Source organism: Labeo rohita, chromosome 25 (assembly GCF_022985175.1).
Source record: "Labeo rohita strain BAU-BD-2019 chromosome 25, IGBB_LRoh.1.0, whole genome shotgun sequence".
Taxonomy (NCBI): Eukaryota; Metazoa; Chordata; class Actinopteri; order Cypriniformes; family Cyprinidae; genus Labeo; species Labeo rohita.
The window spans coordinates 30,914,052-30,931,442 of NC_066893.1; the positions used below are offsets into that span (position 1 = coordinate 30,914,052).

The 17,391-nt window shown below is 38.3% G+C and overlaps 1 protein-coding gene across 2 annotated transcripts in view; it reads right to left on the reverse strand.

Annotated features, from left to right (window-relative positions):
- The window catches only part of LOC127156648 (hepatic triacylglycerol lipase), a 20,215-nt gene extending 3,120 nt beyond the window's left edge, over positions 1-17,095 (reverse strand). Inside the window, exons 1-8 of one of the 2 annotated variants that reach the window (XM_051099614.1) lie at positions 16,814-17,095; positions 16,435-16,607; positions 15,517-15,696; positions 11,844-11,961; positions 11,262-11,495; positions 8,360-8,605; positions 8,165-8,279; positions 5,881-6,099 (exon numbers count right to left, since the gene is read on the reverse strand). In XM_051099614.1, coding sequence (XP_050955571.1) covers positions 5,881-6,099; positions 8,165-8,279; positions 8,360-8,605; positions 11,262-11,495; positions 11,844-11,961; positions 15,517-15,696; positions 16,435-16,607; positions 16,814-16,892 — 1,364 coding nt within the window. In that variant the 5' untranslated portion in view covers positions 16,893-17,095. Of the gene's footprint in view, positions 1-5,880; positions 6,100-8,164; positions 8,280-8,359; positions 8,606-11,261; positions 11,496-11,843; positions 11,962-15,516; positions 15,697-16,434; positions 16,611-16,813 lie in introns of both variants that reach the window. The other variant, XM_051099613.1, reaches the window with a different exon arrangement.
- Between the last annotated feature and the right edge of the window lie 296 nt (positions 17,096-17,391).

Sequence of the window (17,391 nt, forward strand, 5' to 3'; positions counted from 1 at the left end):
CATATATATATATATATGTGTGCATCTCATGATATACATGTTTGTATGTCTATGTATATATGTATGTGTGTGTATGTACTTATGTCTGTGTATATACTTATGTGAGTATATATATATTTTTTATATGTATATACTCTGAGAATAGCATTCAGGAAATAATTGTATTTATAATATGAAGTTTGAGTGTATGGAATGAAACTCTGAATATATGGAATGAAAGTCAGAATATATATAGAATCAAAGTCTGTATATATGGAAGGAAAGTCTGAATATATAGAATGAAATTCTGAATATATGGAATAAAAGTCTGAATATATGTGACATTGTGAATATATGGAATGAAAGTGCAAATTAAAACAATTCTCACTGAATAACGTATAGCTTGCTTTATCCTCATTATCAAAGCAATAGGCTTTTAAATTGTGATTTGTTTAAAATGTCATTCCCTGAAATTTTCCAGTGCTTTGTTAAACTACAAGACTTTTTTTGTAGCAGCTGGTCATATTCCAAACAAAACAAACACACTGTTAAAAAAAAAAAAAAAAAAAGGCCAGGTGCCAAGTTCCTGCTTATCAGGCAAACATTACAGAAAGAAACATGCCTTCTGTCTCACAGGGACACCCACAGCATCTGTCTGCAATCTTCACATTTTGTTAACCATGATTGCCCATAAGCACTAAGAATGTTGCAATAATGGAAATATATGAAAATACCCCACTGCCTTAAAATTTTTAGTTTAGTCAACTAAAATATTCCAATTGTCATTTAAATTAACAACAACATTTAACAATTAACATTAATAACATTAACAAATAAGTAACAACATTTTTTAAAGTTAACTAAACAAAAAAAAAGCAGGGTAACAAATTCTGTTAAGTTGAAATGACTTTTTGAAAGAGTTTTTTTATTTATTGATTTATTTTTTTTACAGTGCATTTTGAAGTCTACAACACATCATCTTGAGGATCATATTTCCATTATTGCAACATCCTTAGTGCTTATGGGCAATCATGTTGAAGAGAATGCTGCTGTGGTATTTTTATTTACATGTATACACACCTATATATTTTATATATATATATATTCCCACACAAATACACACGCACACACACATATGTACACATACATATTTAAACTAGGGATGTAACAATTACCGGTTTGACGATAAATCATGATAAAAGGTGGGAGAAGTGGCCCGCCTTGTGCCTGGCCGCTCTGTCCCTGGAGGGTATTGAAGATATTTATTTATTCGGAACTTTGATAACAGGGTTTCTGCTGATGTGATTAGGTGGGGCCCTGTGGTATCAACAATTGGTAAAAGCGGTCAGCTCAGCTCAAAACCCCACTAAGCTGGCCGGCTGGATTGAAACAGTGGTGCATGGCACAGAGTAGTTTTGTGTGAAAAGATGGCGGATGTTTAAAAAGAGTGGTAAGAGTATAGCACGAGATAGTCTCCGTTCATTTTAAACAATAAGAAATGCATTGCAGCTTTTCCCACTTAATTCTCATTTTCATAGTTCATTTGAAGCCGTTTTTGGCGTTATTTTAATGGTAAATGTCAAGAGCGCATTGTTTTATGAGAGGGTACCAGCACGAATTCTCATGGCTCTGCGCTCCCTCAGATATTACTTGTGCGCCCCCTTAAAATTTGTCCTGTGGCTGCGCGAATAAATGCTTTATTGTAAACAGGTATTTATTAAATAATTTTATTTACTGAAGTGTAACCCTCATAGAAAGAATGTGTGTATTATTTGGTAACTAATGTATTTCAAGTCCGTGCGTTGCACTAAGCAATTGTGGGTTGTGCACCCACCGGCAGAAACATAAATCGGGAATTATAATGAATATTTAAATGAATTAATTATATGAATGTACCTCTGAAGGTTCTGACTGTCTTCAGAAAAGATTTGATGGCATTTTGTTTTTATCTTTACTCCATGTAATACCTAAAGAAGTGTTCTTAGTAATGCTGCTTTATCCACGGAGTTCACGGAAACAGATGCAATTCAGCTTTTCCATAAGCGCCATCTAGTGTCATACAGTGGATTTACAGAGACTTACATTTACATTCAGCCTGTGTACAGTTTTTGTCTGGCCAAGAAATTTGACCGAATTTGCCCTGCTGCAGCATAAATTCTGACAAGTTGATGAAAAGCAAGCTTAAGTGGATTCTACACATTTAAACAATTCAGACCAGTTATCTATTATTTATGTTATTAAGTTGTATTTTCAATCTCTTCCATAAATATTGATTAAATCAATTATCATTTTGACGTAACCCTTTTCTTTACTTAAAGGCTGAACTGTGAGGTTTATCTTTTTATGAAACTTTTTCACAGCTTTAATTGTAAAGTTACATTCGATATTTGAACATGCTACAGTTAATCTGTCGTCAGTCATGTTGTCATTTAAAATCCGGAAATCATTTGTAGACTACTGTTGTTTTAGTGATTATGCAACTAAAAAGTCATTTTATTTGTTGTTTGTTGATTTTAAATATAAAACTTGGTGAAGTGATGTATGTGTCAGTACTTTTTGAACATTTCCAGTACATTTTAACAATACAGTGATAATACTGATAACCGTGATCATTTTGGTCACTATAATCGTGATTAGAAATTTTCATACTGTTACATCCCTAATATACACACACACACAATTTTTTCCACCTAGATGTAAAAATACTAAATATTATATCAAATTATAATGTTATAAATAAATTTGATTTAGTTCACAGATAAAGAAGGGAAAAACAGTGCAACACATAACGTAGCCTATATTTGCTGAGTTTCAGTTCATTTTTGTGACAGAAAGGAAACTCAAATGGCAGAAAACAACATCCTATTTGTTTGTTTTTTTTTGTTATTTTACAAAAGACCTTTACAGTGATTCATTATCAATAAGAGAATAAATGACAGTGTTTTAAGTTGATTTTCCTGGTATAAGGAAGGAGTTTAAGTAATCACGCCGGCGCACAAACACAGAACATATCGGTTCCAGGCTTCCAGCACTGCTAACTTGACAGCGCAGTTGATAACGTTACTTTATCAAACTACAGTGAACCAAACAACAGCGCGCCCTCCTCTTTCTGTCACCGCTGCAACGCAACTGAAGTACAAAGCCTATAACTGACATAAATAATAGTTCATTGCAAATATGGAAATATTATGGAATATTTGGATTTGTGCCGAATGAGAGAGGTAGGACACAAGAGCACAAAGCTCCATTTCACAAACAGTTGAAAGCCTTTAAAGTAACGTTATACTCCTTTGTCAGTGAGAGACGTGTTGAGAGTCAGCACGTGGTCACTGTCTAGTGGTCCTTGTTTTTAAGTGAACAACTCCTGACATTCACTGTTCTCCTGCTAGCGGTTTTTAAACAGAGCTGCATTACTCTGGGCGCCCCCTTCTGGATTGAGGGTGAATTGCCTGTATTCGTTGTAAGGCCTCATGCACCGAACTGAGATGTCCGTACCGTGACCGTTTGGTATGAATACATGTATCGTTACACCTCTAACACACACACACACACACACACACACACACAACACACATATACAAACACACAAACACACACACACACACACACACACACACACATATACATATACAAACACAGGTTGATTTTTGTGAATTGTGGGGACTTTCCATAGACTTCTATTGTTTTTATACTGACCAAACTGTATTTTCTCACCCTACACCAATCCTACACCTAAACCTAGCCCTCACAGGAGTATTTTTACTTTCTCAAAAAAAAAAAAAAAAAAAAACTGATTCTGTATGATTTATAAGCCATTTGAATTATGGGGACACTTATACTGTACTCATAATTCACCTTCTCATTGTAATGCCTATGTCATTCCCATGTCACCCATGGACTCACACACACACACACACATATATACATACATATATACATATACATATACATATATATATATATACACACACACACACATACACACACGCATACACACACACACATATAAGTACGTATGTACAGTGGGTACGGAAAGTATTCAGACCCCCTTACATTTTTCACTCTTTGTTATATTGCAGCCATTTGCTAAAATCATTTAAGTTCATTTTTTTTCCTCATTAATGTACACACAGCACCCCATATTGACAGAAAAACACAGAAGTGTTGACATTTTTGCAGATTTATTAAAAAAGAAAAACTGAAATATCACATGGTCCTAAGTATTCAGACCCTTTGCTGTGACACTCATATATTTAACTCAGGTGCTGTCCATTTCTTCTGATCATCCTTGAGATGGTTCTACACCTTCATGTGAGTCCAGCTGTGTTTGATTATACTGACAGGACTTGATTAGGAAACACACACACCTGTCTATATAAGACCTTACAGCTCACAGTGCATGTCAGAGCAAATGAGAATCATGAGGTCAAAGGAACTGCCTGAAGAGCTCAGAGACAGAATTGTGGCCCGACGGAAGCCTCTCCTCAGTGCAAGACACATGAAAGCCTGCATGGAGTTTGGTAGAAAACACCTGAAGGACTCCAAGATGGTGAGAAATAAGATTCTCTGGTCTGATGAGACCAAGATAGAACTTTTTGGCCTTAATTCTAAGCAGTATGTGTGGAGAAAACCAGGCACTGCTCATCACCTGTCCAATACAGTCCCAACAGTGAAGCATGGTGGTGGCAGCATCATGCTGTGGGGGTGTTTTTCAGCTGCAGGGACAGGACGACTGGTTGCAATCGAGGGAAAGATGAATGCGGCCAAGTACAGGGATATCCTGGACGAAAACCTTCTCCAGAGCGCTCAGGACCTCAGACTGGGCCGAAGGTTTACCTTCCAACAAGACAATGACCCTAAGCACACAGCTAAAATAATGAAGGAGTGGCTTCACAACAACTCTGTGACTGTTCTTGAATGGCCCAGCCAGAGCCCTGACTTAAACCCAATTGAGCATCTCTGGAGAGACCTAAAAATGGCTGTTCACCAACGTTTACCATCCAACCTGACAGAACTGGAGAGGATCTGCAAGGGGGAATGGCAGAGGATCCCCAAATCCAGGTGTGAAAAACTTGTTGCATCTTTCCCAAAAAGACTCATGGCTGTATTAGATCAAAAGGGTGCTTCTACTAAATACTGAGCAAAGGGTCTGAATACTTAGGACCATGTGATATTTCAGTTTTTCTTTTTTAATAAATCTGCAAAAATGTCAACACTTCTGTGTTTTTCTGTCAATATGGGGTGCTGTGTGTACATTAATGAGGAAAAAAATGAACTTAAATGATTTTAGCAAATGGCTGCAATATAACAAAGAGTGAAAAATTTAAGGGGGTCTGAATACTTTCCGTACCCACTGTATATATATATAATGTTGAAATGAATATGAACTAGGATAAATAAATGAATATTATAAATATGTATATATGGGTCGAAGACAATAACGGGTTTAAGCATAAAAACAGTAAGAGTTATACTGTTTTAAATTGTTGTTGTTTTTCAAAAAAAAAAAAAAAAAAAGAAAAGGTTTTATTGCTTAATGTAACATTAAAACACATATAATGAAATTTGAATGGTTTGACAATTAGAGATTGAGGTTAGACTACAGAAATTGAAATCTGCACACAATGCTGATGCTGTTAACATTAACAATTTGAGAACAAAGTATTACAATAGTAATACTTTGCATGCTTTGATGTGATATGAGCTAAACGATCGTTAGATTTAATCAGCATTGATACAGTAGCGTCATGTATTGTAATATTTTTTTCCTCAGTTGGTCAGATCAAAAGTGACTTGTTACTTGCTTGTTCAGATGACATTATCCAATGAAAATTCTTATTTGGGTCATATATTCCAAGACACACACAAAAATGTATACATATAGAGCAGATGGAAACTTACTTCTCCTGACTTTCTCCTGATTTGATGCAGATCCTCCAGACACTGAGCTCCGTGTCCTGATCGGAAGTGTTCCAGTTCATGATGTTCCTGACGCGCCTCATCCAGTTGGACCAGACCAGCTCACCCTTCCAGACCAGCCGCACGGAGCTGAGCTGGCCCAGATCGGACGCCACCGCCAGCAGAGACGAGAAGGACTTCAGACCCGTGCTCTCCTGATGCCTGCAGACCAACAACGGTTCTATGATGATTCACTTCACACACACAAAAATAACTTGGCGTATTTCCGGATGAACACTTACTGGACTGAAGCAGCTTCAGATCTTTTTATGTCAGTTTCTGCTCTACTGTTATAAAGATCTCAGCACAATTTGATCATACAAATATCAGCATCAGCAGTTGCATATTTGGGCTCAGTCTGAGTCTCAGTAAAACTGTTCTGTTTTTATCCTCCATATTCTCACTAGATCAGATTGAGACTAAATGAGATCAAATATGATACTAAACAAAAAACACATGCAAACTAAGGATTTTCTTTTTATATTTTGTCTAAAGTTCAATAAACTGCTGTAAACTGCTGAAATAGGAATATAATTTTATCATTCATATACCAAAATATATTTATGTATGTATTTCAGGGGCAAAAAATGCAAACATTTCAATATTACACTATTCTACATTTAGGCTACATGCAAACGTAGATGGAATAGCCTACTAGAGAGCAAAACTAGATTCATCATTATTTAATAATTTTTTAATTTTTTTGTAGTACTGTAATACAGTTTTGTTGTTGATTTTGGAACACTGTAATAATAACATGTAAAGCTTTTCTTCAAATGTGACATGTGAATGTATTTTCTTGGACTGAAATGTATAGGGTAAAATACATTTTTAAATTATTAAAAATATTTTTTGGTATGAAACAAAGTCTATAAAGTGTTCAAATTTTGCCTTTTTTTTTTTTTTACATTAAAACAACAAATATTGTTTTGTGGCTCTTTAATGTGTCCTGTCAGATCACTGTAGCACCTCAATTCAAGCGGCACATGAACCGATCATCTCTTCATCTTTACTAGTTATAGCACAAAATAAACATGAATGAACATCAGAAGGTTTCTTGTTTCACCCGTGAAAAGATGTCAATACACACATTTTTCAAGTCCACCAACTTTACAAAGTCTGACTTCGACTTTAAAGGGGTCATCGGACACCAAGTTCACTTCTTCATGTTGTTTGAACATTAATGTGTGTTGTCAGTGTATGTACAAATCTGCCCTATAATGATAAAAATCCATGCAGTGGTTTTTAATTAATCTGTAAAAATAATATCCCCTTTTTCAAATCGAGCCGTTCTCAGATGCCTGTCGTTGTGGCGTCACATGACAGAGGCCACTCCCACAATAGTTGATTGATATGAGCGTCTGACCTCAGATCAGCTGTAACAGTCCGACCTCTTTGTTTCAATGCTGGAGCAGGGATGTAAGTTAGACAAGAATATCTCTGATTGAGCGATTGAGGTGTTGTGTTGCTGGATGTAATAATGAACATAGTGGTCGTCATTTACTCCCGACATCTGAGCCGCTGAAGATGCAGTAGATTACGTTTGTTTGTGAAGGGAATGCGCCTCCCGATCTACATATATCTGTCTGTATTCACACGAATCATTCATGATCCAGCTTCACTTACAGCAGAAGTGACTATAAGGGTTTTTTATGAATCTTTGCGATCACCTTTCCTTATAATGTGGTAGTTAGGAAGTTTAGCGGCTAAACGCGGCTAATGTAAACAGGCTCGTCACTCCACAGAGAGAAGAGAGGGGCGGGGCGAGCAGAGCTCATTTGCATTTAAAGCAGCCTCGACCAGAATGAGATGATTTTTGCAGAGCTGATTTTGACAAGGTAAAAAGGGTGCTGTTTTACAAAACCATTGACAATTTTTAACCGAAGTATATTCGAGACTTTTCAGTAAGACCCTAAAGAATCATATCAACTTGTGGAAAATGGGCATCCGATGACCCCTTTAACCTACTCTCCTGTTTGTTTTTTTTGTCGGACAAAGCGGCATATTTGGCGTTATGATTGGTCAGATGGCCTGTTAATCAAACTCCCAGAGAAGGGTCAATTGAGCAGCCATAACGGGCTGAAGAAATACCTGCAGTTAATGCCATGTGCTGCACTTTTCACATGTGTCTGTTTAAATAGATTTTTAAAGATATAAGGCCTTTGTGTCATTTGGAGCGACCACACATATAGTTAGTTGATGTATGGCTGTGTATGCTGTGACTCACAGGATTATGGGTAGTTCTGGGCTCTCTCCTCCGGTCCCGTTGAGCGTGACGGACAGCGAGGCTTCGACGGGCTCGATCAGGTTCTTCAGCAGGACTCTGATCTGGTAGTGAAACACTGTGGAGAGAGCGAGGAGGCGTGTGTATGTATTGCTATATAAACAGAAACAGGAAACAGCTTCGGTCACACACACTGACCTCTATAGGGCACCTGCGGGCCCGTTCTGAGGTACAGGCCTTTAGCGTTCCTCCCCGCACGCTCGCGACGCACGTCGAAGCCCAGCGTGTTGCAGCGCATCTGCTTGCAGTCCAGACACAGGCCTTTGTTGAAGGTGCTGTCGTCACGGCAGCGGTAGCCTATTATGGGCTGGCTGGCGTTGACGAGGGAGTCGGTGAAGAGTTTGACGGCGCGCTCGTGGGCGCATTTTATGGTTTTGGGAACACCTATAAAACACAGCGTCTGTGTGTAAATGACAGTGTCAAGCGCTGCTGGATTTAGTACGTCGGTCCTATTTTTAATCGTTGGGTGTATGTAAATATGCACTAGGTGGACATATTTCAGTTTGTTGTTTCACACAAGTGTGCAATGTTTTTCTAAGAGTGGAGAGCGGAGGAGACAGTGTCTCCTCAAAATATTGGGTAAGAAACTAATGTGTGTTAAAGAAATAAAACAATGCCAATACTACAAAATATAACATCATAACATGAGGTGGTGTATACAGTGAGGTCCATATATATTTGGACACTGACAGTGGATCACTGAGTTTTATTATTTTAGCTGCTGACCAAAACATAAGGAATTACAGCTCTTTAATATGTACCTCCCCCCTTTTTCATAAGTAATTGGACAGTTGAATCAAACGTTGTTTCATGGACAGCTGTGGGCTATTCCTTCATTTTTCCACATCAGTTAAGCAGGTAAAAGGTCTGGAGTTGATTCCAAGTGTGTCATTTGTATTTGGAAGCTGTTGCTCTGAACCCACATTATGCAGTCAAAGGAGCTCTAGATGCAGGCAAAACAAACAATTGTTAGGCTTCGAAAAACAAAAGAAATCCATCAGAGAGATAGCAGGAACATTAGGAGTGGCCAAAATAACAGTTTGGTACATTCTGAGGAAAAAAAAAGAACACACTGCTGAGCTCAGCAACATTAAAAGGCCTGGATGTTCACAGAGGACATCAGTAGTGGATGATCCTCTCTACGGTAAAGAAAAACCCTTTCACAACATCCAGCCAAGAAAAGAACTCCCTCAGTCTACAATCAAGAGAAGACTTCACAAGAGCAAATACGGACAAGGTGCAAACTAGGTCAGATTAGACTTTGCCAAAAAAACATCTAAAAAAAGCCAGACTACTTGTGGAAAAGCATTCTTTGGACAGCTGAAATTAAGATCAACCTGTACCAGAATGACGGCGAGAAAAAAGCCTGGAGAAGGCTTGGAACAGCTCATGATCCAAAGCATAAAACATCATCTGTGAAACACGGTGGAGCAGTGTGTGATGGCATGAGCGTGAACGGCTTCCAGTGGCACTGGGTTACTGGTGTTTATTGATGACGTGACAGAAGACAGAAGCAGACGGATGAATTCTGAAGTGTACAGGGATATACTCTCTCTCCCAGATTCAGCCAAATGCAGCAAAGTTGACTGGGCACTTCACAGTACAAATGGATGATGACCTAAAACGTACAGCGAAAGCAACCCAGGAGTTTCTGAAGGTGAAAAACTGAAATATTCTACAATGGCCAAGTCGGTCTCCTGATTTCAACCTGATTGAGCGTGCATTCCACTAAAAGCAGAAAGACCCACAAACAAACAACAACTGAAGTCACAGCATCACAAAGGAGGAAACTCTAAGGCAGTTATTGCCTGCAAAAGATTCAACAAAATATTTAAAATGAACATTTTATTTAAGATTATATTTATTTGTCTAATTACATATGAGCCCCTGAAAATAGGGGGACTGTGTATAAAAATGGTTGTAATTCCTAAGCATTTTATGTTATATTTTTGTTTTGTAGAATTTTGAAAGAATAATAAGTAAAAGATCAGTAATGTTTATTTAACCATGAAAATGCAACTGTGACATGAATTTACTAGGGCTGTCAAATGATTAATCGCGATTAATCGCATACAAAGTAAAGGTTTGAGTTTGTCTAATACATGTGTGTGTACTGTGTCTAATTATTATGTATATATAAGTACAAACACACTCATGTAAATATTTAAGAAATATTTACAAGTATATGTATTTATTATATTTTTTATATAATTTCTATTATATATAAATAAAACTATTTTGCACATAAATAACATTTCTCTTAAATACATAAACATTAATTCGTGTATATTCATATATAAATAATAATTACACACAGCACACACACATATATTAGGCAAACTTCTGTTCTTTTTTGTCATTTTATTAGTTTTTGTTGTTTTTAAGTATGTCTATATATTTTTTTTATAAATTTTTATTTTAGTTTTAGTTATTGCAGTACCAAATGAAACAGAACTTTTGCCTTGGAAACTAGCTGAAGTAAAATAAATGTTTAAATAAAATGTGTGTGTGTGTGTGTATATATATATATATATATATATATATATATATATATATATATATATATATATATTTTTTTTTTTTTTTTTTTTTTTAACATTTAAGTAATTTTTTATGGTTTTAGTTTTAATTCTGGTATGAAACTCCAAATGGCACAATCTGATAGGTCTAACTCAATTTGACCTAATGACATCATTATCACGTGGCACAGCTGATTGGTTCTCTCCTGTATCATGAGCCAATGAGCTCACTGCTCAACATTTAATTATATGACTAGTGCTAGCTGTAGCAGTTTGCATCATGCTTCAGAAACCCTCCACCTTCCCCAGCTCCACCTGTGTAGATCTGCTACGAGGTGATTCATGTATGCTGTGGGGGTTATTCATAAATGTTATATGTGCGGCAGCAGTATTTCTTACATGCTCACAGCAGCATGTTGTGGATGTATTGGCAGTAGCAAGTCTCTGTACTTGCTGATAAATCATATCAAATTGAGCCCTATCTTTGTCCACACGGATCTGTGCATGGGGTTCGGTCGTACCTTCCAGGCCGTACTGGAAGACGTTGCTGTAAATGTCGAGCATCTTGCAGCCGGGCTGAAAAGATCCTCCGTTGGGGTAGAAGTCCACGTGAGCGACGCTCTGCTTTATTCCCACTCCTGGCATGAAGCTGTTGCCGGTGAAGGTGTGGATGGCGTCCACGAACTGAGCGTCGTCCGGAGACAGTCTGTCAAATGCCGGCAGACCCTCGAAGTGTGGCGCGGCCGGATCCAGACCTGCAGCACACACACACACACACACACACACACACAGCACATGCTTCATGACGCTACGCCGGCCGTTTACTGGATGGAACAGCATGTGTTCTTTCATCCAGACTCTCTGAAAGCTGGTGGAGAACGCAGGCGTCTTTCTAAAGAAAACATTTACTCTGAATAAAGTTTTCAGACTGAATCAGCGTTCTGATCAGCGGTCAGCTAAACAGCGTCTTTCTCCACCGACGCTCATTCAGCAGTGTGTTCTGATGAAATGTGTGTGTTTGTTGCGCTGATGTTTATGTTTGATAGTGAGTCACTGAGATGAATCTCAAGCTCTGTTTGATCATGTGTTTGGCTTCATCTTACCAGTTATGCGGCCCACTTTCCTCAGTCCTCTGAAATGACTTCCTGCGAATCCAGCCACATGTGCTCCCAGACTGTAGCCGATCAGATGAACATCATCCATGGAGAGCTGTGCCACTTCCTGTCAAGAGAGGAAGTGCCGTCAGGACTCGCTTCGCTCTTAGATACGATGTGCATACAGTACGGACTCTTTTCACAGATTTTGGGTGGTATACCGGTTCATACAAATTTTTTTCTTTTTAAATACCGCAATACTGGTGTCATTTATATAACATTCGGAATGCAACACCCTTTGAAAGTGGTCTCTTTTCACTGTTGCACTGTTGCGAGGGAACAGCTGTTACTAAGTGTGAAAGTTCTAGTAGAAGGTGATGACATAGAAGACCTCATCCACATTTATCCACACTGACCGCCACAGATATCCACCACCCCCCGCCATCGGCTCCCGCGTCTCACACGAGCGTGACTTCAGCACTATATTAAATAAATGTTACCGTTTAACGGCTTTTTTCCCCATAGAATATACATACTGACAAACCTTTTTTTTAAAGATTTATTTTTGGCTTTTTTGCCTTTATTATGATAGGACAGATCATAGTTGATAGGAGGTGAAGTGGGGGAGAGAGAAGGGGGTGGGAACGGGAAGGTCCTCAAGCCGGGATTCGAAGTCGGGACGCCCTTAGCGCTGTATGTTGGCGTGCTGCCCACAAGGCTACCAGAACCGTCAAACCTGGTGACTTTTTCAGATAAACAGTAGGGATGTGACGAGATCTTGTAGCATAAGATCTCGCAAGATCCGATGTGACGATATCCTCCCAAAACATTTTGTAGTGTTTACATTAGAGCTGCACGATTACTCCTTAAAATATTGAGATCTTGATTCAAACACCCACACGACCTTATTCCTGAATGACAACGATTTATGTCCATTATGACTGTTTCACATGGTGAGTGTCAGTGAAGCGTGAGAAGCAGGTTTTGTCGCTGCCCATGTTAATGAATCAGAGGGTCGGGGTAAACGTGAACACAGAAAGAGCAACACAAACAGTCTTTTCAACCACATTATAATCATTACTTCTGTATTACAGACATTTAAATAATAGAAGTACTGGGATAAAAGTTTATAGTTTGGGTATAAACACTTATTGTCTACAGTAGCGATCAAAACGAAAGTATCTCAACACTTGTATGTATAGTAACGCTTATCCTCTTCCGCCCGGAGGTGGCGACAACTGCCCGTTTAAAAAAAGTATGTCATTGAATCATTCACCAGAACCACTAGTAAATTACGTTATTTTGTTTAGTTTTCTCATCTTTTTTCTCCAGAATCGTGAGAGAAACATGGTCTCCAATTTATTAAAAACAACTGTGATTCTCAATTTATCCAGAATTGTGAAGCTCTTGTTTAAATGTTGTTTATTACTGCACATAATTCATTAAAATGGAAGTTTAATTTCATAAAGTTCAAAATGGACCTACATTTTTTTTTTTTTTTGCATTTTGTCGTTTTCAGTTGAATAAAATAATATTTTCCCTATATATTTCATTATTGAGGATTTCTTAAGAAAAGTTTAAAACTCTCGTCTCGTTCTCATGAACCCAATGCTCAGATGCAGGCAGTGCGCTGAATGAGACAAAAAAGTTCTATATAACCAAAACCACTGCATAGACACTCTTTAGTGTAGAATAGATGCATGTTGATTTTATCAGACGATGTCGTGATTATAACCCTTAAATACACGCCTCGGGTCTTTAGCGACCAAGGACATCATTCACTACCATCTTCCCCCTTCATTTTTTCATTCATCAAAAAAAAAAATACAATTTAAAGGAATGTATGTTTTCTGATTAATTTTTATAGAAAGTGTATATGGTCGCTAGAGACCCGAGGTGTGTATTAGTATAAATATATTTTTTCTGTGCAAAACATATTAAAATATCTGATTACTCAACACATGTAATTCAGCTTTATTCCTCGAGGTGGCACTGTTTAATAGACAATAATGACGTGATGTTTGACACATAATTACCGCAGGCATAAAACAAAAGAATATCATCAGCAAAAACTGAACTAGTTTGAATGGCTATACTGGAAATGGTAGTTTTGTGAATACGGTTGAGATTGCGTATGTGAGCCAGATGCTAAATGTATTGTAAAGGTGCGCTCTGATGATGGAGGCGATGGTAAAATCATCTGCTCAAACTGAACCATTAAGGTAATGAAGTATGCTTTATTTTATTCTTCTGTAAATTTTCTGAAAGTATCAAGAGAGTTTTTGCTATTGCAGCAGTTAGAGATCCATCCGTGCTAGATATATAGGTCCGGGTCACTAAAGACCCGAATACATAATAGTGATTGGCAAAGCATTCATGCATTTAAGGGATAAATAAGAGTGACTCCTGGTTAACAGGTATTAATGGGTCGTGTTTAGTCACTATTTAGTGTGGAATATTTCTACAATATTCGCTCATCATGATAGTAAAATAGGGCCTTCTAAGTCAATCTACTGCAGTATGTCCTCTCTCCATCAGTAGAAAATGTTGTTAAAACTCTGGAACAGCCTTCCTGATAACGTTCGGGGTTCAGACACACTCTCTCTGTTTAAATCTAGATTAAAGACACATCTTTTTAGCCAAACATTCAAATAATGCATCTCAAACTTTTCCTGCAGCTATATCTGATCAAATGTTCATTATTAATCTTTTAGCTCTGGTTTAACAAATCTTCCTGTTCTTAGTTTGAACAGCAGCTACGCTAATTATGTTCCTATTTGTTCTCTGTTTTTGCCATGGGATTGACATCGCGTGGTAACTAGGAATTCACAAGCTCCAGTCTGGATCCAGAACACTTAAGAAGAAATGATGCCAACCCCACAGAGGACTTCAGATGATGCCAACCCTGAAACAACATACAGAACTACTGAATTCTGCTACTAATTTATAGTGTTCTTTGTCTGTTTGATTACGTCATTAATTGATCTTTACCACACATCTCGGCCATATGTACATCAAGCTACTACTACATATATAGTAAAAATGTCAATTTGGTGTAAAGCTGCTTTGCAACGATATGTATCGTGAAAAGCGCTATACAAATAAATTTGAATTGAATCATGCATAAAAAAATATTCCGTCATATAACGTGAAACCGGGAAAATTTTGAAAAATATCATAATACACATTTTTGCTCATACCACCCAGCACTATTTTATCGTAATTCTAGCAAAGTTTTTTAAATGTGAATTGATGCACAATACTACACTTTGTGTTATATTATCTTTGACATTAAATTCCTGTAAATTTCACAACAGTTGTGGCAAGGTTCTCTCAAAGTTATGAACAAACGTTCTTCCAGTAACGTTAACAGAACGTTCATTTAAAGTGATCTGGTCTTTAATAATGTTCTCAAATGTTCTCGTTAGCACAAAAATATCATCATACCTCATTCATGGAATGGTTTCTGAAATGTTTCACTAATGTTTTTTAAATGTTTGCAAAATGATGTTTTCTTTTTAATTCACAGAATTGCTATTTCAGACTTCAATACTCTTGCTAAATGGTAACACAGAAAATATAATTGTTGTCGCTCCGTTGACAGCTATACAGGTTTGCCCAACTATGACGACTTCTGTTTAGGTTTGGTTCACCAAACGTTTACGTTGAAGATCTTCATTACCTCCAGCCATTTGAGCAGCGTGGCCACGTCCTGCCCCACCTGTCTGCTGTTCTTGGCCGCGATTGGATACGGCTGACGCGCCAGACTCCTCCAGTCGCTGATGAACACGTTGACCCGGCCGAGCCGGACCTTCAGCGCAGAAGCCAGATCGAAGATCCACGTCTCCATGAGTCCATTTATCTGAGAGTGGGAGGAAGAGCTGACCTCATTCACACACAAACATGCTTCAAAACAAAGCCATCGGTCAAAGTCTTTGCCCGTTTCCTCCATCTCGAGGAACTTCCTGTCTGCTCTACATGTTTGTTGACTCACGAAGTGAGTCGTAAAGCTGCGGTACGCAGCGTCTAACGGGCAGTAAACACACATATGTTCCCGTTTTGCCTGAGAAACAGCTCTGTGAGCATTAAACAGACGTGTGGTGTGTAAGGCTTGCTATTGGTCTTCAAAATCAGATTGGAGAAAGTGATTCTGTAGGAGGAACCTTCATTAAAGCACTGGTCTGACTGAGCTCTGATCTTCTGCAGGCTTTACAAAGGTAGATTTATGATTATTGAAGACATTTTCAAGAACAAGTAAAGAAAATTGAATAGAGCATACATACATTTACAATACATACATTTAAGTCAAATTGAGTTGTACTATGACATGAAATATCAAACCTTGTTTTATGCCTTGTGAGTTTTTGATAAAAATCAGAACAAATATCTCCCAATGGAGTTTTCATTCCCCACTGACAGAAATTTGTTGTTCTTGTAAATGTATCTTGATTTAAGGATGTTTTGAGATGTGCACTGGTAAACATTACAAAAACACTGAGGAAGATATTCATTTTTTGCAGTTCAATTTGTGGAGGCGTGAATTAAGACTTCTTAAGACCGTTTTAAGACCCAAATAAAGCCTGTGTTGTGTTTCTTTCACCTTCCAGCCGTGTATAATCATCACCAGCGGGTCGCCGTGGTTGTAGGCGCAACTGTGGAGGGTTTCGGAGCGGAACGGGACCACGGCGCAGGTCTCCTCAAACACGCTCCCCTCGTGATACAGATGAAAGCTGGACTTCAGCACCGTCTTTACTGGAGGAGCGCTGTGAGTCTCTGCTAAAATTAAACCCAGCTGTATAATTTCAGAGCATGAAGCCCCGTCCCATCACGCCGTCCTGCGGCTTTCAGGACTTTCCGTGGCAAACGTTCAAAGAGTTTTTCTGAGAACATGCAATTATACAGTGAAGTCTGCTGTGTCTAAAATAAGAGCTCCCTCACATGTTCTAAACCGGTTGGTGGTTGAGGAATCGTGTTCTTACCTGTGAAGTTTGCATGTCCTCTCACAGGCGCTGTGACGGCAGTCATGAGGAGTAAAGCGCTCAGGACTCTCATGGTCATCTGGAGGGGTCAGGAGTTTCTCCTGTGGATCCGCGTCTGCTCTGCTGCCCGAGAATGAGAGTCTGACTGAAGATAGAGAGAGAGAGAGAGAGAGAGAGAGAGAGAGAGAGAAAGAGAGCGAGAGGGGGGCGGAGCCAGACTGACTCTCTGCTCTGATTGGCTGCAGGTTCTGGCTCTGTTTGAAGAGGGAAAGTACAGTGGGTTAATTGGAAAGAAAACCTGCCACTAAACGTTCTGAAGTTTTGATTGATCTCCATTCGATGAGCAAATGCTTCCTCTCTTTCATAACAATGACGTCCCTTATTTCCAAGAGCTCGTACCACTCTGATCAGGGTCTGAATGAGCGTCTTTTAACGCTGATTCATTGTTTTATTGGAAATAGATCATATCTGTATCCTGAGATCAAGTCAGCGCTTGTTTCAGTAAGTTCCAGTAAGTGGAAAGTGAAAGCATTTAATCTGTTAAAGTAGATTAAAGTAATCAGAAACTCAACAAAAAA